We start from the raw sequence: 22,795 nt of genomic DNA, 5'->3' as shown, positions 1-22,795 counted from the left end.
GCATGAAATGCGATTGAACGTAGATGCATCTATTTGTTTATAATCATTGTTCATTAATAAATGAATGTTAAAGTCAAAAAATTGTATAAATGTGTAATGATGTATGACTATTAAATTGCATTTGAATTATATGCATTCATGAGCTCGGAAGAGGCCTGAATCTTTAAATTAGATTCGAAGTGTGAGTTGCATGGACTTAATTAATTAAAAAGGTTAACCATATAATACTAAATATTGATGCTTACAAGGAGAGGGTAAGTAGTTCATCTAACTTCGTAGATATTATTTTTTTTAGCATGAAAGGTTGTTCCTCCCTAATCACGAAGATAGGGGAAGTCTTCATATTAGACTGCAACGTGGAGAATATGAAACTCATGAGTGAAAGTCTACTGCATCAGGATGAAGGTGTTGGGAGCGCTTTCTCGATGCGATAGTCCTTCACCCAAGACTGTTGAAAGGTATCTGGCCAAGCCAAAGCCTTAATTGCATGAATATACTGCTTGCACCATGGCCATGATCCAGGTTTTTGCCGTTATTCGTACTCACATGGCTGACAAATGAAACCTAAATTGATTATGCATTTAATTAGTCATTGCATGCATCATTTAAAAAGAAAATCTAATTAAAGATAATAATGTTACTCATGCATAAATGACTGACTGTTTTGCAAGGGTAAATGCATGCATTCTTAGTTGCTCATTCATATTTAAATGTTTATAGATATTTGATTGCTTATGATTGAAAAAATTCTAAGTGTATGATTTATATTCTTGTGAGGCATTGTAATGTATACATCCTGAAATTGATGATTGATGTATATATGTGTGAGTTGTAGGAATATCTTTTTACATGCTTGTTTTAATTTATAAGTAATGACTAACATTTTCTACTAGACTTTTACAAGTCTGACCCATTTTATGGGTTTTAGGTGAAGTATGATATGCAACTGGAGAGTGGATGCAGAATGCTTGGGCTGCATTGAGAGCCAGTCTTTTTCTTTCTCGGAAATAGGTTTGGAAAAATAATTTTGTTATTTGAGATTAAAAAGACTCTGATGTAAATTTTAAATTATTGAAACTGAATTAAATTTTATTACTAAATGTTATTTATATTTTAATTCAGCTATGATGATTGATTATACTATAACCCAAACAAACATGATTTATCGATTTTCAGGCACTGTTGAGGCCCTCGAAATTGGGTATGCTATCCTCACACAAACATGATTTATCTGATTTTATCACTGTTTGTTAAAAAAGAAAATTTATTAACTTTTTTGCTTAAATCCTTTGTTTGATTTTTTCTAAGGCTTCCTTTGATTTGTACTTCCGCAAAAGAGACCAATCTATGTGCTTTGATACCAGTGTAAAATGTTGTGCGTGTGCGAAAGAGCGAACCCGAGGTCGAAGCCTACACTGTTATGCAATGAATTGCCAAGTGCTGTCCTCTTCACAACTCCTTTACTTTCAGGTATTTTATGTAAACCCCAAAAAATAAATTTTTACATTCTCTATGAATGATTTTTATGTCATTTGTCTGACACCATTGAATCCTTTTGTAAGCCTGAAAGGGGTTGGATTAGACATGCCTCCTGATGAAATCCCTTCAACCCCAAGAGTTACAACTCTTGATGTTAATGTTTTGTAACTAATATTTTCTAGTTTATTAATTAGTCTTAATGTTTATGTGTTTTTATGTGAGTAACCGTTGGGTGGCCTCTCAACATCTCTCTTGTGGGCACATCCCTACACATTGTCCATGTCAAGAAATGTGTGGAGCTTCATATGCTAAGCGCTGCTGCATAAAAAAAAATGGCTTCTTTAAGCAAAATAAACAAGTTTTAACAGTATATATATATATATATTATGTTGTTTCTCATATGCTTTTATTAATGTTTTTTACTGGCTTTTCCTTATACTTCCTAAATAGGGGTGTCAATAGTCGGGGTTTGGTTTGGACCTAAGTAGAACCAGACTCAAACCTGACTTGAGCTGATGGTATTGGGATTTAATCGGACTTCATACCCGATAAAATAATATTTTTGTATCATTTTTACATTGAAAAATTATGGATCTTAATTGATACTCAGGTCGAGTCCGGGTCTACTATGAAACATTACAAACCATGCCTGCCTCAATATATTAATTCAGTCCGACCAAAATTCTAATGAAGCCTTTTTATATATCACTGATCTTATAAGGTCTAATACTTGTTGAGTCTGAATCAAACACGATCCATTGACACCCATTCCTATATAAGAGCGGATCCCGTCAAACGCTGGGTGAGATTAGCAACTTGTAAACGCTAGGTGAGATTGCTAATCTCACCCAACGTTTGACAGGATCTTATCTTTCTTACGTGTCCAATATTCAGGGTGGGAAAAATGTGGAAAATGCCTCTCCATTTTTGCCCTTCTCTGGTGGAAAAAAATTGCAAAATGGGAAAGCATTTTCCCTTTTTCCCACCCTGAATGCTTTTACCGGACTCATTTTTTAACGCGTTAACAAAATTTTTTTTTAAAAAAACAGGCGAGGCCAGAAAAGGAATCCATTTTCTTGCCCTCACAAACCAAAATGAACCCGCGAATTGTGGCGCAAAAATCCAAACGGGTCCGGTCCGCCCTCGTATTTATGGATCCGTTCAACCCCATATTGCAGAAAGAGGAGAGAGAGAGAGAGAGAGAGAGCACTTTTCGCTTCCTCCCCTTCCCTCCTTTCTCTCTCTCCCTTTCCCCCATTCCCTCCGCTCCCACCCACGGAAAACCCTAAAATCCGATCCCTCTCTTGCCCTAACTCGTCCAGAAAAATCCCATTCCCCCCCCACAAATCGAAGGTTTCCCCTTCTTTCTTTTTCCTCATTTCTTTGCTTCCCGATCTTTACCGACCGGGATCTCGTTTTTTCTTGACATTTTGAATCAATTCGACCTCCCCTATTCTCAATTTATCCTAAAAACTCTTGGGTTTCTTTCGCTTTTTTTTATTCGTTGAGTCCTCCTTCGAGGGTGGAGATCTTTGGTGTTCCTGGAATTTGTTTCCGATGGCGGCGTCGAGAAGGCTGAGGGATCTTCAAGCTCAGCCGGGCAACAAGGACTGCGTCGACTGCTCGCAGAAGAACCCTCAATGGGCCTCCGTCTCGTACGGGATTTTCATGTGCCTCGAGTGCTCCGGCAAGCACCGCGGCCTCGGCGTGCACATCAGTTTCGTCCGCTCCGTCACGATGGACTCGTGGTCAGAGATCCAGCTGAGGAAGATGGAAGCCGGCGGGAACGACAGGCTCAACGCGTTCTTCGCGCAGTACGGGATCGCCAAGGAGACCGACATCGTCTCCAAATACAATTCGCGGGCGGCCGCGATCTATCGCAACCGGATCCAGGCGATCTCCGAGGGGAAGCCGTGGACGGACCCGCCGGTGGTGAAGGAGATGGGGAAGCCGCCGCTAAGGCCGAAGCCGGCGAGGGCCGCGCAGAACGGTGGGTGGGATAGCTGGGACAATGAGGATGATCGCAGGGAGCCGGTGGATATGAGGAGGAACCACTCGGTTGATGACTTCAGGGGCAGCGGGGCGAGAGGAGGCCCCGCGCGCTCCAGATCGTCCGACGATATTTATACGCGGACGCAGCTGGAGGCCTCCGCTGCGAACAAGGAGACCTTCTTCGCCAGGAAGATGGCGGAGAATGATGGGAGGCCGGAGGGTATTCCACCTTCGCAGGGGGGTAAGTATGTCGGGTTTGGATCGTCGCCAGGTGCAGCGCCTCAGAGGAGTAATCCTCAGGGTGATGTCTTCCGGGATACCGTTTCTGTAGTTTCTCAGGTAAGGATGATCAGATCCGTAGATCTATTTGATTTTGATTTTTTCGGGCGATTTTGGTTGGTATCTTGTATCTTGTGTGGCTTTTTGTATGAATTCTTTTAATTATGTAGTAGTGGTAGATTTAGAAATGATCGTATGAGGTATGTTCTTTCTTCAAAATGAGGAAGAACATTTGTTTGATTTAACGGGTTTGCATCTATGGATAGTTTCTAAACATTTTTTCTGGTTACAAAATTGTAAGTGATGTTCAGACTCTTGGAGAACTCTTTTTTAGTGCTTCTCATTTTGATCACTTTGTCTAATGGGAGGAAAGGATCCCTGTGGTGGTGGTTGCAATGGTGATGATGGTAGTTGCAATGGTAATGGTGGTGGTGTAGAAGTGATGATGGTGACGGTGGAGAAATGGTGGTGGTGATGATGGTAGTAATGGTGATGGGGGTGCAATGGAAGAAAATATGCACTTACGAAAAAATAAGTAGGTCTCCCCTTATTTTTGAAAAAGGTGAAATTTATAAAATATCATTAAAAAAGCAAAATTAAATGATCCAAACACCAAAAATTGCTATTTAAAACAAGTATAAATAGCAAGGAGCAGTTTATAAAGTGATCCAAATAAGGGGTAAATTTAAGCACAGTTTATAAAGAAGAATCTTACCTTTACTTTTAATTATGTGAATGTTTTGATCACCAACTGTTTAAATTACAATGAAAAAAAAGATTAGTGGGTAGTGGTGACAATGGTGATCATAGATGATGGTGGTGATGGCAGTGGTGGTGGGAATGGTGATGATGGCAATGGTAGTAGTGGTGGTGGTGTTATGATGATAGTGATGGTGGTAATGGTGATTGTGATGGTAGATGAAGGTGGTGGCAATGGTGATGGTGGTGGTGGTAATGATAGTAGTGATGATGGTGGTAATGGCAATGGTGATAGTAATGGTGGTGATTGCAATGGTGATGCTAGTAATGGTGGTGATTGTAATGGTAGTGGTGGTAATGGTGAAGTGGTGGTGGTGATGGTGATGTCTGAGAAGTGGTGGTGGTGATGGGGATGATTGGGGTGGAATAGAAGTAAATGCGTTGTAAAAAAAAGTAGGTCCCCCAATTTTCTGAAAAAGGGTGAAATTTATAAAAAGTCATTACAAAAAGTAAAAGTTCCAAACAACAAAACTTGCTATTTAAAATAAGCAGAAATGGCAAGGATCAATTTATAAAGTGATCCAAACAAGGGGTGCGATTGTGAACCATCTGCATATTTTTTCTTTCAAAATTCATGTGGGTTATAAGCCTTTGTATGACTTCCTTGGTGAATTAACTGCATCTGCTTCCAAACATATCTACCAATAATAAAGTTGTGAATAAGCATTGCATCTGCTTGAGCATGTGGTGTACTGAATATTGCCATGATCCATTGCATGTCTGTAGTTTTGGCTGAAAGACACCAGTTTGCTATTGCATCTTTTTTATCTTTTTTACGACGTTGCATCTGCTTGATGAAGTGGTCCCAGTGTTTTAAAACTCGCCGAGTCAACTTGGTGACTCGGCTCGGCCCTCCAGCGAGTCAACCCGGCAAGCTTAACTCGGGCTGCGAAAACTCGGCTGCTGCTGACTCGGCCTGACTCGGGCGAGTTCTGGGATGTTTGAAATTTGTTTTTTTGGGTATTTCACACACACATATTCACTTTTGTACTGAATAATACATCTTTCCCATGGACTGTCAGGAAAGATCTTTTTGAACAAATAACTGTTATAGTATATAAATCAAACAACAAAGCATTCTAGTCTATAAACCCAATCAACAAAGAATTCTATGCATCTAAAAGCAGGGATTTCTTTCAAGACACATGTAGATTGGAGAGTTAGGACCTAAGGATTCCTTATCTGAATATCACATATTACTTTACATACATGATGATACAACTTCATAAAAAAACTCTGCCTCTATAACTAACATTGCCCCATCACCACCCTTTCGTGGACCACTAGAAGTCCAAGGCAACTTCTAGTTTTCCACTTTATGTTCTTGTAAATGATAGTTTATCTTATACAGTGATACTTTTCCCCAGTCTGTAGCATTTGGTGCAGCTTCTGAGCCATTTTACCAACATCATCTGTCTCTGTTTCTGCCCTTTGTCTAATTGGAATCTTTTTTATTTAAGAGCTGGGCATCATGAATCTAAGGCCTGCAGCAATTTCACTTTTCCTAACCTCTAATCTTAGGCATTGAAAATTTTATTCTATCTTCTTTCGAGCTGCTAATAGCTGTTTGAATTCTTTCAAGGTGATGCATGGTGCAGAAAATCTGTCCAACTCCATTATGTGTTCTTTGTTTGTCCAAAATAATGCATCTCTTAACTCGACCTGCCATTCTCTGTATATTGCATGATCCAAGTGACTGCAATCCATAATCACACAGGATACCAGTGCCATTGGGATCATGTAGTTCCCAAGGGCTATGAAGGTGTTGGCGTGATGAATCACTCTTGTACTGAATAATACATCTTTCCCATGGACTGACAATTTATATATTGTTTTTCTTTTAAAATCAAAAGTTAACAAAACCTGGTCCGAGTCACCGAGTTGACCCGCCGAGTCACGAGTCAATAAAGAACGAGTCGAGTTCCGAGTCACGGGTTTTAAAACCTTGAGTGGTCCTACCAATATTCATCATAATTCCTTTCTTCTTTCTAATTACGTGGCATAATTTTAATACATGAATGTGATGCTGTCCTTTTGATTTCCTGTTGAAATTCAGCATCAAACTTTCCTTTAGATTCGTGCTTTGTGTTCATACATACTTAGCCCATACATCTGGCAGATCATGTTCTGTTTGGAGTGCCAAGTTGAAGGTGTGAAGGGGTTCTCAATATCCAGGAAATATGTAATATATGGAGGTAGCCTGACTCGCCAACCAGGACCCTCTTATTATCTCATATTTCAGGCATAAATAATGAAAACTAACCTTGTGTAACTATGAGTTCCCTGTAGAGAATAGAGCTAATTTTCATTTTATTTGGTTTTATCCACTGCAAATGTAATATATATATATATATATATGTATATATATATGTATATATATATATATCCCTTTATAAAATTCCAGTCACTCCTGCTTAGCACTTGAAATAGAATTTAATATGTTTGAAAAGTATTCCATACATAACAAGCAATATATCTTATTTGCTCTTGTTGTTTAGGGTATTGGTCGATTATCATTGGTTGCTGCTTCTGCTGCACAGTCTGCTGCCACTGTAGTTCAAGCAGGCACAAAGGAGCTGACTTCTAAGGTAACGATCAAATGCAGCCTAACTGTATTCAGTATGGTTCTCTCTCTCTACCCACTATCATGCGTACATATGTGACGCAGATGAGATTTTTTTCCTTTCTAGCTTAATTTCCTTTGTTTCTTAAGAGTTTTACTCTTATACAAGTATGAAATACTAATGATATATGTGATGATAAGTCCAATTCTGATAAGCAGACAACTTGAGTTGCACTGGAATTGGGGCATGCATCTTTTGTTTCATTTTGTTGCTTACTAGCCCTTCTCCTCTCTCTCTGTCAAGGTGAAGGTGATTCTTGGAAAAGTCCCCTATAACTTGTGGCACAAAAAAATAGGTTGCAACGTTTCTCAATGCGGCTTTTACAGCATGGCAATCTCTCCCTCATCAAAAATATCAATCTGCTGTGTCACAGATATCAGCGATATTTTGAAAATGTCGCAATAGTATCGTGATATGATGGAAAAACAATATTAAAGGTAAAATATTGTGATATTTTCAAAATATTGGAAATTTATATATATCATAATATTATCGCTATATTATCATGATATTATCTTGATATTATCAATTAGTTTCAATTTTTATTTAGTTTTTACATTTTAAATATGTTTTTCTTCTTTCTTTTACATATTTTACTTTTTTATTTTATTATTTATGTACTTTTTGTCTAAACATGATTTTTTCTTATTTTTGTTATTTTTTAAGTCCTGAGATTTTTCCGAGATCTATCACCAAACTGATAATATCACGAGAAATAGCCTCACCGAGATATAGCTGATACCGGTATTTGTGACTATGGTTAGTTCTAGTAGGCACCTTTTCAAATTGCTGTAGGCTGGCTTAAAACATTGTTTGAGGTTTCCTGGGTTATACTTTTCTACTTTACCCTTTTCTATGCATGCATTCAACTCCACATTGTTACAGAAAAGAGGAGTTGCTCATTCAAATCCAATGGGGGCCTTCCCCATATCTTATGTGGCCAAAGATGAAAAGGGAGTTGGATCTGAATTCAATTCTTTCAGTATACTTGAAGACCAACTGTGCCATAGGACACACACACACACAAAAAAAAACTTGTACATAACATTTTTTTAGTTGCATTTGAATATGATTAGCTCATTTTGATTGACCTAGAAAGATGGTTTAAAAGATCCCTTCAATAATACAACTTCCCCCCCCTTAGATCAGGTAAAATTATGGATGCTTTTGGTCATAGATGCTGTAAGGTCGGATGTATTTTAAGGTTTTTAATTGATATTAAGGGTACTATTGTAGTTGTTTTGGTTTGTACTTTAAAGTTTTTCCTTGAATGACATATTTATTACACACACAACTCTTGGCACGGAAGTCGGTTATTTGATAAATTAATCTCTTGAATTTAGCTCCCTCCTGTCAGTTATATGGACTGTTGCTCTTGTAATCTCCTTCAATCTTGCTTATCTAACCAATAATTGATTTTTAAGTTATGTAAGATGATAAATATACTACCTTGATGACATGTCGTCTGAGTTTATGAAAGCCATGCAATTGAGTTGGGAGTGGGGCAGTTTGCTCATGAGGGTGGTCTGTGAGACCTCTCTCTCTCTCTCCCAAAATGAAGAAACAGAAAGTTTCGAAATTTCTCAGTTTGGCTGGGGTTAACAGACCCTAGGCTTCTGGTTTCTTGCTTGCTTCCATGCACATATTCAGGCCTGCATGCATTTAAATAATTTACGGTTATCTATTTATTTACATAGATATCTTTGTGCCTGTGATTATCATTCAGATATTCATGTTCAAAATACTTAAATCATGGCTATCCACTTGTTATCTAAATATCTTTACATAGATGCTTTCAAGCGATATATATTCTGACCCCTCATCTGCATTAATCCTTATCCTCTTCTTAGCTCCCAAGATTAAACTGGTTCAGTGAACACTACTAACTTTGAACCTGAATTCTCACCAATCCCTATACCAACAGTGTTAAGAGTTCCTGTACTCTAAAACGATGTGCTAGTAAATGTTATCACATTGGAAGCGGTTACCAAATGGTAAGAGCTCTGGCATGGTTATGAATTATAAAAAGGAGCTGTTCTTTTGTTTCCTTAATGGTAAACTGATTGCTGGTCAAGATTCCTGGGTTGAGTATGTAGGTTTCTGTTCATTCGGGAAAGTTTCACTTGGATGTTCACAGAGGTGGATTGCTGGCTCTGAAGCTAAAGGTTTCTGTTTCAAGATATTTTTGAGTTGGAAGAATTGAGAAGTATGAGGTTGACTTGAAATATCTAGAATGATACCTGCACTACAATTTAACAATTAAAGTAGTATTCAACATGGAACTGTTGAACTGCTACTGAACTTGGAAAACATCTTCAGCTCACATTTTGTATGTTATCCTCATGCACTGTGCTGGTGCTTTTCTTCCTGGAACTTGTTGAATTTTTTGTTAATGTAGTTAACATATATCCAGTTTCACTTTTTGTGTAGTATTAATCTGTGACATTCTTAATTTCTTTCTGTTGAAGTTCTGGTACTAACGTTGATTGTTCTGGTAAATTAATCTCCCTTTGCCTGCTTTATGTGGTTTCTCACAGGTAAGAGAAGGTGGCTATGATCAAAAGGTTAACGAAACAGTGAGTGTTGTTGCATCTAAGACATCTGAAATTGGTCAGAGGACCTGGGGAATCATGAAGGGTGTCATGGCAATGGCGTCTCAGAAGGTTGAGGCGTATGCCAATGAGAGTGGAATCAGTTCCAGCTGGAACTCCGATAGTTGGCATTCAAATGAGAATGGTACAAATGGTGAAGGAAATGCTGGATACTATCAACAATTTGAGCAGGAGAACAAAGGTACCAGATATTCAGGTGGACATACTAGCAACCATTCCAGTATGTCGTCTGATTCTTGGGACGATTTGGGCAGAAAAAAACCAACAAAGGAAGTTTCTCCAAAGGTTTCCCAAGGCGGGGATAGCTGGGGTGGGTGGGACGATGTGAAAGATGATGATGGCTTCTACTGCGGATCAACTAAGAGTTCTGGCATGAATGGGGCATCTTCTGGGTCATCATGGACAGGTGGTGGCTTCCATTAGTTCTTTTCAAGAACAATGTTAGGGATTTGATCTGTTAAGGTGAGTCCTTTAGTTTTCTTATTATCCTCTTTTCCTATAAAATTTTCAGGTATATATATATATATATATGTGGTGGTGAGAAACCATTCGGCTAATAAACAGAAATGTAATGCGTCAGTGTAAACATATTGTTTGAATAGTGTGGAATTTCCATGCCTCACAGATTCTACTAATTGATTTTCTTTATGCCATTACATGCCTTCCCCAAGTAGCACCTTGGTCTCACTAGGGATTACTTCATTGACCTCACAGAACAGATGAATATGTTCATACCAAAATAAACTGTTGACGACGCAGAGAAACAGAACCAAAATATGTCTGAAACTAGATAGATTGAATACGGTTGATTCTGACCCAACCTACTTCAGGTGAATTAGGAACAAGTTGGGCCTTTGTGAGGCACATTGTCTAAGTGGTCCCAATCGTTGGTGAATGTTATTACAATTTACAGGCAAAGAAGATGGTGCCTAAAACCAACTTGAGAAATTGTCTATTGTTTGGTTTCGGTACGATGCCATTGCTAACCCCATCAATCTGAATGATTGTCCTCAATCTCTAGAGGAAGAACTGGTAACAGGAAGAAAACCGTTCTGGTTCATCTTGTGCTACGGAGAAAATGCTTAGCCAATTTCATGCCTCTAACTCCCATCTTTTTGAATCACTAATAAATCCCATTCACCTTCTCTCCGCATCACATTGGCATCTTTTGGTATAACTAATGAGATGAATGGATATTGGCTTTGAGTTTTGGGTGCCGGATCTCTTGGTCGAAGCTATCGGTGGGGTTTCCACTAATCGATCTAGTGGCTGCCTCCCTCCTTCCAAGGGATATGTGCATATGCACCAACCAACCACAGTGAACTACGAAGTTACAAAATTTTTCATTGACATTGTGTTTAGGTGCTGTGTGCAACAATAATTGAACTTTGAAATGAATATGATGGTTTGGATTATTTTATTGGCGTTGTTGGCAATTTGAGAAGCTGGCCCAAGGAATGACAGAATTTCGAGGGATTGAAAATCAACTGCTATGATATGCCAAATTTTGTACATATAAAAAGTTATATTTCTACGTTTAAAATATATGATCTAAGGTCGATTGATTCTTTAAAAACCTACCTGTGTTGGAATCTTACATTCCAAAAGCTGATTCCTATCAAATTAAACACACAAATCACATTTGTATGGTCAAATTTTAAAAACAGAACAGGAAAACCCTGAAAAACCTATTTAGCATGTTTTTTCAATATATATATCCTAAATGATTTATTTAGTGAAGATAAAAAGGGAATCCACTGTGGTGAATTCAAGGGAGAAAAGAGAACTTGGAAGATTTTCTTTATGTAACCGAGAGTTTTGTTTAAAGATTGATAGTTTAATTGGGGATGCGCCAAACACAAAGTATGTTGACTGCGCCTAAGAGATTGAAACAATTAGGGCTGCCAATGGGTCCGGCATCAGGGTGTACCTGAACCTGCACAAATAACAAAATGTCAGGTTTGAGTTCGAGAAACTTGGTTACCTTACCGGGGTCAGTTCGGGTTGGCCAAAATATTATCCGGGTCAGTAATTTTTATGCTCATACCTGAAAATTGGGGCAGGGTCGGGCCGAATACCCCCATACAAACCCAACCCATTGACAGCCTTAGAGACAATCGATACGAACTTCATCTTGCGAGCGCATGCACATGCAGTCTTATGTGCATACATTCTCACACATGGTCAATGATATGGGATTGATCTTACATGCACATGCAATCTTATGTGTGCATCCAAGCATATACACACATGCACATGATCCCATGCACACATGTGAGCACGTCGAAAGTAGGGATGGCAGTGGACCGGGGGGACAATGGGGCCCCGCCTCGCCCTGTTTGGACCGGGGATAAAGGGCATGAAACGGGGATGAAGGTTAAAATCTATCCTTGTGCGGCGATGGAGGCGGGGATGGACTTATACTTTCCCACGTCCCACCCGGTCCCATTCCATATCCTTCAAAGGATGACTATAGACCAAGGGAAAATGGGGCCCCGCCCCGCCTCACCCCTGTTTGAACCGGGGATGGAGGACATGAAACGGGGATGGAGGTTAAAATCCATCCCCGTGTGGGGATGGAAGTTCGGATTTTGAAACGGGGCGGGGGTGGAGACCTTGTCCCCCGCCCCCCGCCCGGGTCCACTGCCATCCCTAGTCGAAAGTCACATACATTATCTATTTTATTTTACTTTCTATCTACCCCACATGAATATTTTTCCAAAATGGGGTTCGTGAAGCTGGCTAGGGAACCATGCTTAATTAGTTGTCACCAAGAGCACAATGTCATTAGGTCATCCAAGTAAAGTGGATGAATGAAAAACGATTCTTACATAAAAGTAAGAATTCCATTTTCAGGGAGTAGGTTTTATTCCAAAGTCATCGATGGCCACATTTTAATGCTTATATTTTATCTACCACTTCTGCAGGAGGGAAGATAAGGTCACACTTTTGGTGTGCTGTTGCACCTGGGTGATGCTAAAGATTAGGAAAAGCTATAATGTGAAATTTCTCTTTTCTTCAAATTTCCTTGTATAAATATGGCCTAATGGACGTGTTTGCTAATTAGGGTTTAGACAATGGTGTTAACTCAAACTAGGATAAACTTACTATTGTCAAACTGAATTCACCCAACTTAATTCAAGTCACTAATTCAAAATGTTGACTTGGTTTACCCACCATCTAGTTTGACAAGCCAACAACATGAGTTTTTTTTTTTTGGGGGGGAAGGCTAGATTAAGGGAAAATCTCCTCATCACCGATCACATATTGGCAGGCCTCCAATTGGTAAGATCCTTGAGGTCTCCCTTTGCCCATTGTGAACTACAACCAGCTTCAACCTCGCAGTGAGGGTTGCCCCCTGTAGGTTTCAAACTGTGGTGATCATCTACCAACGGGGGCTCCTCTTGTCTGGCAGGAGCAGTTAGTTTTGGGACGTTGCAAGTTCGAATCCCAATGGTGTGGTTGTATAAATGGTAGGGGTCTGCCTAACCCCAGCTTTCTCTGTCGAAAAAAAAAACTGTGATGATCATCTGGTGTCGTAAAAACTACAGATGACCCTAACCAGGAAGGTCGAGTTGTTGTAGGCACCAACAAGATGAGTTGAATTGAGGTTAACCGAGTGATTTTTAAAGGCCAACCGTGTCTTTGAAACAAAGTAAAAAAAAGTAGGAGTTGAGCGTAAATAACGAAAATGCTAGGTGGCTTGGTCTTAAATTGTTGATTTATTGGAGAGGTTTTCAGGCTTTCAGCACAGTTTGCTTTGTACTGGTTGGCACTAGGGGTGGCAATTTCTGACACGACCCGCCAACCCGACCCGCCAACCTGCCTCTTAGGCGGGTTCGGGTTGGGCTTAAGTCAACCCGTTTAATAAACGGGTCGACCCGTGTAACCCGTTTATTAAACAGGTCGGGTTCAGGTTGGGGGTATGCCAACCCGCCAACCCGGCTGACCCGTTTAATAAACGGGTTAGGCGGGTGGGTCAACCCGCCAACCCGACCCGCCAACCTGTCTACCTGCCAACCCGATCCGTCAACCCGTCAACCCGACCTGCCAACCTGACCCGCGAACCTGAAAACCCGTTTACCCGACCCAACCCATTTATTAAATGGGTTGGCGGGTCGTGTCGGGTTACCCGTTTATTAAACGGGTCGGGTTCGTGTTTGCCACAGCCGACCCGTTTAATAAACGGGTCGGGTTCGGGTTGAGGTATGCTGACCCGCCAACCCGACCCGCCAACCCGACCCGATTGCCACCCCTAGTTGGTACCTCCAAGGACGTCAAAATAATTCTACAAAGAGCATGCAGCATATTTATTAGCACTATATTATGAATTAAAAAAAAAGGATACAAATTTGCTATAGTAGTTTGTACATGTACTCCAGTAGAAAACACTGTTTTTTTTACAATCTTCATCTTTTGTTAGATCTAACCTTATAAATAGGGATGGCAGTGGACCGGGGGAAAGCGGGGCCCCGCCCCGTTTGGACCGGGGATGAAGGGTATGAAACGGGGATGGAGACGGGGACGAAGGTTAAAATCCATCCCCATCCGGGGGTGGAGGTGGGGATGGACGTGCACTTTTCTCCGCCCCGCCCCGTCCCCGCCTCATCCCAGCCTCCCCGATCACTTTTTCCCGCAATATCCCCGCCCGCCCCGCCTCATCCCCGTTTGAACCGGGGATGGAGGATAAAATTTTGAGGCGGGGCAGGGGTGGAGACCTTGTCCCCCGCCCGGCCCCACTGCCATCCCTACTTATAAATGCGTTGTATATAGTTTCTTTAGTAGAAAGCATTTTCGGCGTCATGTTTTTGCAACATGTAACTTGGTTTTCTAGGGGCTTAAAAAATCAACAGCCACCAATGTACCAAAAATTTCATTACTCAAAATCATATTCTTACATCAGAAAAAGATGATCTAAAGTTCAATCCCTAGCAAACAAACTATTTTTAACACATCTATGAGGTGAGATTGAATTGATACAACTTGCACCTATATACAACTAGATTTTACATGTATAGTAGTTAATATCAAATATATATCTTTAAAAAACAGGTTATATTTTTGGTACTATTGAAGGCACAAAATTATATGGAACTTTTGAGGTGGAAATCACATGTTCAAGCTTTATCAACTCAATCAGACCACATAGATGTATTTCAAACGGTTTATTTGCTAAAGATCAAACCTCGGATCATGCTACTTTGATCCAAAAAATATGTTTTTTTGCAATTTTAGTACATTGTGGACTAATAATTTTTGTAGCCCTTAAAAAACCTGTTTATGTGTAGCAATCATATGATTCAAAATTCATTTTCCACTAAACAAAACATCCATAGGATTTAATGTAAAGAAATCTTCCATATAATTCTGTGCCTTCAACAACACCAAATATTAACCCTAGCCATATAGATATATACTAAAGCGTAGGTACTTGTGATACGTGCTTGATGGGGTTTTCTGCCCTTCTGGTGTTTTTTTGGCAGTTTCGACTCCATAAATGTAATAGGCATGATCGATTTATGAGGAATACACACCTCGATCATGCATTTTTTGACGAAAAAATGATATTTGGAGCCTAAAAAATTTACAAAGATTTTGGACTGTTGATTTTTCAAATCTTATAAAAACCCACCCATGTGTTGTCGGAATCAAACGCTTCAAGAGCTGATCCTTATAAAATCAAGTACATAGATCACATATGTACTGTCAAGATAAAAAAAAAAACAAAAAAAACCTGAAAACCCCATGAAGCACTTATTGCAATCACCTACACTCTACTCTACTCTCTCTCTCTCTCTCTCTACACACACGTAGGGCATACATTTTCGATGGTCTACTGTAGCATATTATATAATTAAAAACCATAGGTGCAAGCTTTGTCTAGATGCATTCAGCACAATTTGTTTGTTAGTAATCTTGGATTTGTCAATTTGGATGGCATTGTGAGCTGTTCATTTTTTTAAGTCCTTGCAAAGCCTACCTACACGACTTGCATGATCCAAAATATGTTCTCCACTAATCAAACCATGTAAATCACATTTTGTAAGGTTAGGTTAAAAAAACCAAAAAGTTGAAAACCATGATTTTTTTTCTTTTCACTACCTTCTACATATAGTACACTGTAACAAACAGTTATCCTGTATGTGAGTGCACTAAAGACCAGCTCTTGGTCACCAAGTCTGACTCTGGATATGTTGTTACATCTAGTCCCGAGCAAGATCTTTCCAAAAAGAACAGAATTCTCAGAAAAGTTTTTATTCTTACAATCCAAACACGTCCAAATTATGCTAAAGAGAAATGAATCGTTTCTATTCTTTTTCAAAAAAGAAATGAATCGTTATTATTCATTTAAATACTAGTATTCAGTTGGCTCTTTTAACATGATTCCTAAAGTGAAGCTACCAATGAAGTGCCATCACATGCACTGAGTAAAAGATGCCAATTTCCTTATACAAATAGTATTGATTGATTTTACACATGCCAAATACATTGTTATTAGCAACACTGAGTTAATAATATGAATGAGACTATATATTGCTACTGCCTACAACCCCATCAAAGTAGACTAATTCCTCCAAGTGAATTACTTTATTTATTTATTCAGCTATACCTTCTTCAGCACTAGCAATTGCAGTGTTATACTGCTGAACAACCAACACAGAAGCCCTAATGCCTAGGCTTGATGCAGCTAGTATGTCTCCAATTGGCCCCAACTCCCCACAATCCATTGCTCTGTCAGTTAATCCCAGCACTTGCAACAATGGAACTTGCTCTTTGCCAACCGCTATCAGCCCATATTTTCCACTCTTTCCAATGGCAAGCACACTCCCCACAATGTCCTCCACCACCCTTTCTTCATAAACCAATGACTCACTCTGCGCCCGGAGCTCATTGAGCACTGCTTGGTCCAATTCCGCTTCTTCTCTAGCGATGGCCGGACTTTTGAGCTTCGGGTTGTGATCCATTAGTGTGCCACTATGCCTTCTTTGGAAGATGATATGAATGACAGTGAGCTTGAGCCCAGGGTGCTCGGCCATCCGAGCGGCAAGCGCTAGCGCCTCGCGATCGTCGGGGCCGCCGAAAAAGAGCATGCACACATTGTGGTCATTGCTCTCAGGGGTTAGCTGGGATGCAAGACCAAGGCCACGGTCGACCAGAATTGCAACTGAGCATGGAGCTTCTTGAAGAACTCTCTGGTTCACAGCCCTCCAGTCTTTGTGTATACATAGTATTCATACAAATGCACACAAAAAAGTATGTTAGTTGAATTTTTATCTGTTTATTTTTATGTAAAATACTTGTTTTTTCACAATAATCTCTCGACGCATCACAAAGTCACCAATACAAACTATATTAGGAATCTTGTTCTCAGGAAAATATTGGCAAGGAAAAATCTCGCAATACTATGAAAATTCTTTTTTTTTTTGAGAAAATCTTGAAAAAGTATTGGTGTGTATAACGATTTAAATAAAATATGAACAATATAAAAACTCTTGTAGAGTGTTTTTATTGTGCTAATATCATCATAAAAAGATGAGATTTTCAACATAAGTGATATTTTGAAAGTATCATTTTTTGTGTGTAAGATCAGCCATTGTAAGTATTGGGATGGTACCAAGGCTTAAGCCTGATTCCAAAAGTGGCAGCTGGGTTAGGACAACGCCCCCCTGCTTGAACCTAGGCAAGGTAGCAAGCATCTCATGCTAGATGGAAATGGGTGTCAGTGTCATGCTCCGGGCACGTATAGGATCAATCAACTTCAACCATATACCTGGACCTGTTCCACTGTAGACAAAACCATGACCTATGAGGACACATCAAGCAAGGTCATTAGCGGTGTCAATGGGTCAGGTTTGACCCGGACCTGACCCATACCAAACCCTATAGGGTCACAGTTTGGAGATAAATAAGGTCTGATTAGAATCTAGGTTGGACCCGAAGGGTCTGATTAATATATGGAGCCGGGTATGGTTTGTGAAATTTTATACCAGACCAAACCTGGGCCTGACCTGAGTTCGACTATGATTTATATTTTTTAATGTAAAAGACGACAAAAAATATAATTTTTCCAGGTATTGTCCAGGTCTGATTCATATAATCCTTATAGGATCCGGGTATGGTTTCTCTTATTGTGAGTCAGACTAAACTCGAGTCTGGACCCAGTACCATCTTCAAATCAGATCTGGGTCCCGAACCAAACCCGACCCATTGACCACTAAAGGCCATGGTTTTAGTTTAACACCATAGCACTAAACTTTAGGCCACTTATGTTCTTTGGTAAAGCAAAAAATGGGGTTTATTTACAGATAGGCACCTAACTATGATAGATTTATGTTTAGTGACCTCAGGTTTCAAATATTTAAAGAAACTGCCTCAGTTTCTAAACAATTTCTCGATCAACCACCTTTATGTTACTTTTACTTTATGAATTACTCATCTGCCCTTAAATGTAGCTACAAAATAGGGGAGATATAAAAGTGACATTCAATAATTCAAAGAAAGGAATCGTTAAAATGGTTAAAACTGTCATTTTTAATCAAGCTGATGGGCCATCATGAGTTTGAAACCCATGTATACGATAGGGGTGTAATTGGGTCCGGTTCTATTCGGAGTTCGGGTTGGGTCTTGTTAGATCTCTTTTTGAATTGGGTTTAAACTTTAGATCCAATCCAAATCCAATTTGATTCAGGATTGGGCATGACCAGAATTGGAGACCCATATGGGTTAATAATTCAAGTGCAAAGCGGTTTGGGTCTTAAGTTGACCCATTTTTTAATCAGATGTAACCAATAGACCCAAACCTGACTCGGTATGATTCAGGTCTGGATTTGGGTTCGGGTATGGCTGAAAATTATAGACCTATATGGGTTGGGTCTTAATTTGATTCATGTTGGGGTTGGATCTAGATATTACTAATATAGTAGACTTGTATGGGCTACTCAGTTCAGGTATCAATTAGGCCGAATATAAGTGGGTTTCCATTAGGGCTTTTAACTTTTTAGAGTTAGAAAAGTTACCACAAAAGCAACCCTATTGGATTAATGATAGTTATATTTGATTAATGATAATTATATTTAAATTTCTCATAATTAATATGCATTATATTCAGGTTAAGATTGGTTTGGGTGTCGGTCTAAGATGAGTTCGGACTCAGGTCGAGAATGGAATGGTTTTGGATATGGGTCAGTTCAGGTATAAATTACATGGAACCGTTAGGGTCGTGTATAAAACAGGTTAAATCTAATCGGTTTTAATTGGGCCTACATTTTTCATACCCAGAACTGACCCATTTCATAAATTGTTCTAGATTTGAGACCTGATTTTAAACCCATGGGCTATAAAAATCAGGTTGGTTTGGGTCTAATTGGTTCAAGACATCAATCCAGTTTAGGTATACCGGACCCAGTTACAACCCTAGATTGATGAGGCTGAGCTGGCCCTGGTGGGCAAGCAAGACCAGGGGTTCTTTCACTAATGAGCTTGCAAGTGAATGTGGTGGTTTTCTAAGGTTATTCAAAAAAGAAAACTATCTTTTTTTTAAGAGAAGTAAAAAAAAAAAACTCAGGCAATTGCCTAAGAAAGTTCTTAAAAAGCAAGCAATTTATCTTAAATATTTTAAACTTGAGACAGCTAAACATAAATTTGCCATACATTAAGCACTTATAAGTAAGATACCCTACAAATAGTATTTAAAGAAGCTCAACCACTGCATGTTGCCGCGTGGTCAGGGGTTGGTTGTGAGGGTGCTGAGAAGGCACCAGATCAAACCTCACTGCTGCAAGGTGTATCCTTAGCTTTCAGAGGTGGGCTAAGCAAGGCAGGGAAGTTGTGCCCCACCTGGGGTTTTCCTCGCTTATGCGAGGATTCCTTGTCATAAAAAAAGAAGGAAGAAGCTTACCTTGGCCTAGTGACTCAAAAACTCCATTTGACCTGTGCTGCTTGTGAAATGGAAGAATGATCAAACTTGCCCGCTTGGCTCTAGCAACTCCACATATATCCTCATCCATTGTAGACAGAGAAGAGATTGCCCTCATGGCCCTCACAGAGACATGGCTTAACTGCTCATAAGCTTCAAAGGCGACGACAACCCCATCGGTCTCGCGGCTATTCCGGTTCCGAAACGGGATGCCGTTCTTTCGAGCTCTCAGGACAGCCATGATGGAAGAGGATCTCTCAGAGAGCTCCTCAAGGTGCATGATGTACAGCTTCATGGGGGATTGCTTGGCCCCTCTGGTTGCCTCTATGATGGTGATGATGGAGGGTATGTTTTGAGAGCCATACAAACATGCTATAACCCTTAGTTGGTCATCTTTACTTGGTTCATCACGCTCAATCTTCCTATGTTTGTACGGAGTTGATCTTCTGGCTGGTCTATAGAGTGCCATCACCACTGGTGTTGTTATGAAAGTAGTGAAGAGTGCCATCACAACTAAAATTGCAAACGATTCATCATTCAAGACCTGAGAGTAAACACCAAGTCTCATGTTGAGAATGATATATAATAAATTACCAAGCTAAACTTGTGCAATGTAATTTGATGAGAGATAAAGTTTGTGGCAGCAAAATTTGTTAGGTCAATGATATATACATGAAAACCAATTCAATTTAAAAGCAAGCTGCCAACTGCATAAGAGCATGTACAACTTTTGAAGCTAGTATGCAAGATACATTGGAAAAGCAGCTGCTGCCCCAAAGTTTTAGTTGGCAAGGAATGATGGCTTGATCTTAGAGTGAAACAATGCTGTCACCAACAATTTTTTTCAGTTGATTTTTTTTTAATGACCCAGTTGTTTGATTTGGAAAACAAGCCATGACAAGTTTACTGCCCTTTAGAAAAAGTACACTAACTTTTTTCCCACCGTCTCCATCTTTTGTTAAATTCTAGAGCACCTATTGATATGACACCCTGCAGATGCAGGTCTGGTTTCCATGTTCTATTCTCTGTCACCTTATCACTATTATTTTTCCAAGGATATGGTGACCATTGATAGAACTTGAGCCAGAATACCACATTGCTTGCTTCCATGTGTTGCTTCAAGAGCTAACAATATAAATACCACAAAATTAGATAAAAAAAATGTTGCCCCACATGGCAGCAGACCAATTGATGGCTTGTTTTTGAAACACAAAGGGATGTTAATCAATCATTCCTTCCATATCGTTAGCAACCCAAAGTGGAATATTTACCCTTCTTTCTCTGCCAATATTCAACACTATGAGCTCTACCAACCCTTTGGTATTCATCAGGAAACCCAGAGTGACTGCCTCTCTCACAGGAACCTTGTTGATCACAGCAACTACAAAGGTCCCAACTATCTTCCCAGTGCAGGCTGTGGCTATCACCAACACCAACAAGGCCCAAGACTTCCCTCCATGAATGGCAGCCACATTAGTCTTCAAACCACTAGAGGCAAAGTAAAGAGGCAGCATCAGGCCACCAACAAAGTCCTCTATCCTCTCTATCAGCATCCTTGCAAGCTCTCCATCCTTGGGCACTGTCAGTCCAAACACAAATGCACCAAATATGGCATGGATTCCGATTAGGTCCGTACAAAACCCAGCAGCGAAGACGCCGGCGAGTGTGAGGCCTATGTAGATCTCTCTAACAGGTGAGTCCTTAGGTGATCTGTTTGAGATCCATTCCATGCATGGCTTCATGACAAGCATCATGAGTGCCACAAAGGCCATGCCTGATAGGAGAATCCATATAGATACAATTGGTGACTTGTGGTTGCCGGAGAGCGCGACTGCGAGCGCGAGAAGGATCCATGCAGCGACATCATTGAAGGCAGCTGCAGCCATGGCGGTCTCGCCTACAGTTGTGGTTAGGAGCTTTAGCTCGGCAAGGATGCGTGCCAAGACAGGAAAGGCGGTAATGGAGAGTGCAACTCCAATAAAGATGACAAACTGTCCAAAGGCTACAGTCGGGTATACAGCACGGCGGAGCACGTAGGCGACGCCTATGCCGAGGATGAAAGGAAGGGAAATGCCGGCAGCAGCAACGGCAAGCGCCTTCCGTCCACTCCGGCGAATCGAGGCCAGGTCCAGCTCAAGGCCTACAAGGAAGAGGAAGAAGAGGAGACCAATGTTGGCAATAGTCTCAAGAGTTGGGGTGCTCCATGTTGGGAATATAGTCTTGAGATATGCATGGTTGCGGCCTAGCGCAGAGGGTCCTAATACAATTCCTCCCTAAAAAAGAAGCAAAGAGAAATTCAAACAACAAAGAGGGTCATCAGTAAACAATATTGATACACTTTAAACTTATGAAGAGCAATCTAATTCATAAACTTTAACAACTTTGTGACCATGTTTATGAACTGAAAGGCATTTCAAGTTTTTGGAAAATTAGAGTTCAAGAACTTGCTCATATTTCAAGTGATGAGACAGCCATTTTAGGTAAGCAGGAGAAATTAAGTACTAACCAGTGACCCTAAGGTGTCGTACACATGATCTTGATCCTGTGGATAGGAAGGTCTCCACTTACCCCAAGTTTTTTTTATGATAACCATTGGTATGGCAGACTAAGACCAGGGCGGCAAGGTCTTGATCCTAGGTGCAGATTCTTCATGTAATAAACGAAAAAATAAAAATCATAAATACTAACCAGAATTTCTGCTATGACTTTGGGCTGGCGCATAGGTTTGAGCAGGAAAGCAAAAAATCGAGTGACACACAAGACGAGTATACTTTGGACAATGAGGAGAGGGAATGAGAAGTGGAGTGGGTTATCACCTTGCCATACACCATTGGATGAGGTATGGACAGAGGTGACATTGATCCCCATCTCTCTCTCTCTTTTGTGTTTTCTCTGAAATGATAGGAAAAACTATGAATTTATAAGAGGAGATTGTGGTGGCGGTATTGGTGGTGGATGGTGGTGATGATGAAAAGGGAGATGTTGACATGGAAGAGCAGTTAACTGCCGTATGAAGTTTCATTCTATTCAAACTGCAAAATGCTTGAGAATAGCAAATCAAACAATAACACTGGAAAATTTATTGGCTATACTCGGCTGTACCGTACCCTCTAGTGAAAAATGGCCTATTTTTT

General features: G+C 40.1%; 2 protein-coding genes across 2 annotated transcripts; one reads left to right on the top strand and one right to left on the bottom strand.

Annotated features, from left to right (window-relative positions):
• The first annotated feature begins 2,653 nt into the window (after positions 1-2,653).
• On the top strand, positions 2,654-10,364 carry LOC149821267 (putative ADP-ribosylation factor GTPase-activating protein AGD6). Its single transcript, XM_089981692.1, has 3 exons — positions 2,654-3,810; positions 7,008-7,097; positions 9,671-10,364. The coding sequence occupies exons 1-3, from the start codon at positions 3,037-3,039 to the stop codon at positions 10,166-10,168; spliced, it is 1,362 nt and encodes a 453-aa protein (XP_089837818.1). The 5' UTR covers positions 2,654-3,036; the 3' UTR covers positions 10,169-10,364.
• A 5,810-nt stretch (positions 10,365-16,174) lies between these two features.
• On the bottom strand, positions 16,175-22,538 carry LOC149821266 (cation/H(+) antiporter 20-like). Its single transcript, XM_089982640.1, has 4 exons — positions 22,350-22,538; positions 20,933-21,934; positions 19,644-20,205; positions 16,175-16,958 (listed from the first exon to the last, which is right to left on the bottom strand). Exons 1-4 carry the CDS (start codon positions 22,527-22,529, stop codon positions 16,342-16,344), a joined length of 2,361 nt encoding a protein of 786 aa, XP_089838766.1. The 5' UTR covers positions 22,530-22,538; the 3' UTR covers positions 16,175-16,341.
• Positions 22,539-22,795: the final 257 nt, after the last annotated feature.

This window comes from Nuphar pumila, chromosome 12 (assembly GCF_984573655.1).
Source record: "Nuphar pumila chromosome 12, dmNupPumi1.hap1.1, whole genome shotgun sequence".
NCBI classification, from domain to species: domain Eukaryota; kingdom Viridiplantae; phylum Streptophyta; class Magnoliopsida; order Nymphaeales; family Nymphaeaceae; genus Nuphar; species Nuphar pumila.
This window is presented reverse-complemented; position numbering and strand designations above follow the sequence as displayed.

Bases quoted from the DNA above. Each gene is read 5' to 3' on its own strand.
- LOC149821267 (XM_089981692.1), top strand. From the start codon at position 3,037: ATGGCGGCGTCGAGAAGGCTGAGGGATCTTCAAGCTCAGCCGGGCAAC. The intron at 3,811-7,007 runs GTAAGGATGATC...CTTGTTGTTTAG, and splicing joins CCGTTTCTGTAGTTTCTCAG to GGTATTGGTCGATTATCATT. The intron at 7,098-9,670 runs GTAACGATCAAA...GGTTTCTCACAG, and splicing joins CAAAGGAGCTGACTTCTAAG to GTAAGAGAAGGTGGCTATGA.
- LOC149821266 (XM_089982640.1), bottom strand. From the start codon at position 22,529: ATGGGGATCAATGTCACCTCTGTCCATACCTCATCCAATGGTGTATGG. The intron at 20,206-20,932 runs GTAAATATTCCA...GTTTACTCTCAG, and splicing joins ATATTGGCAGAGAAAGAAGG to GTCTTGAATGATGAATCGTT. The intron at 16,959-19,643 runs GTAAGCTTCTTC...GTATACACAAAG, and splicing joins TTTTGAGTCACTAGGCCAAG to ACTGGAGGGCTGTGAACCAG.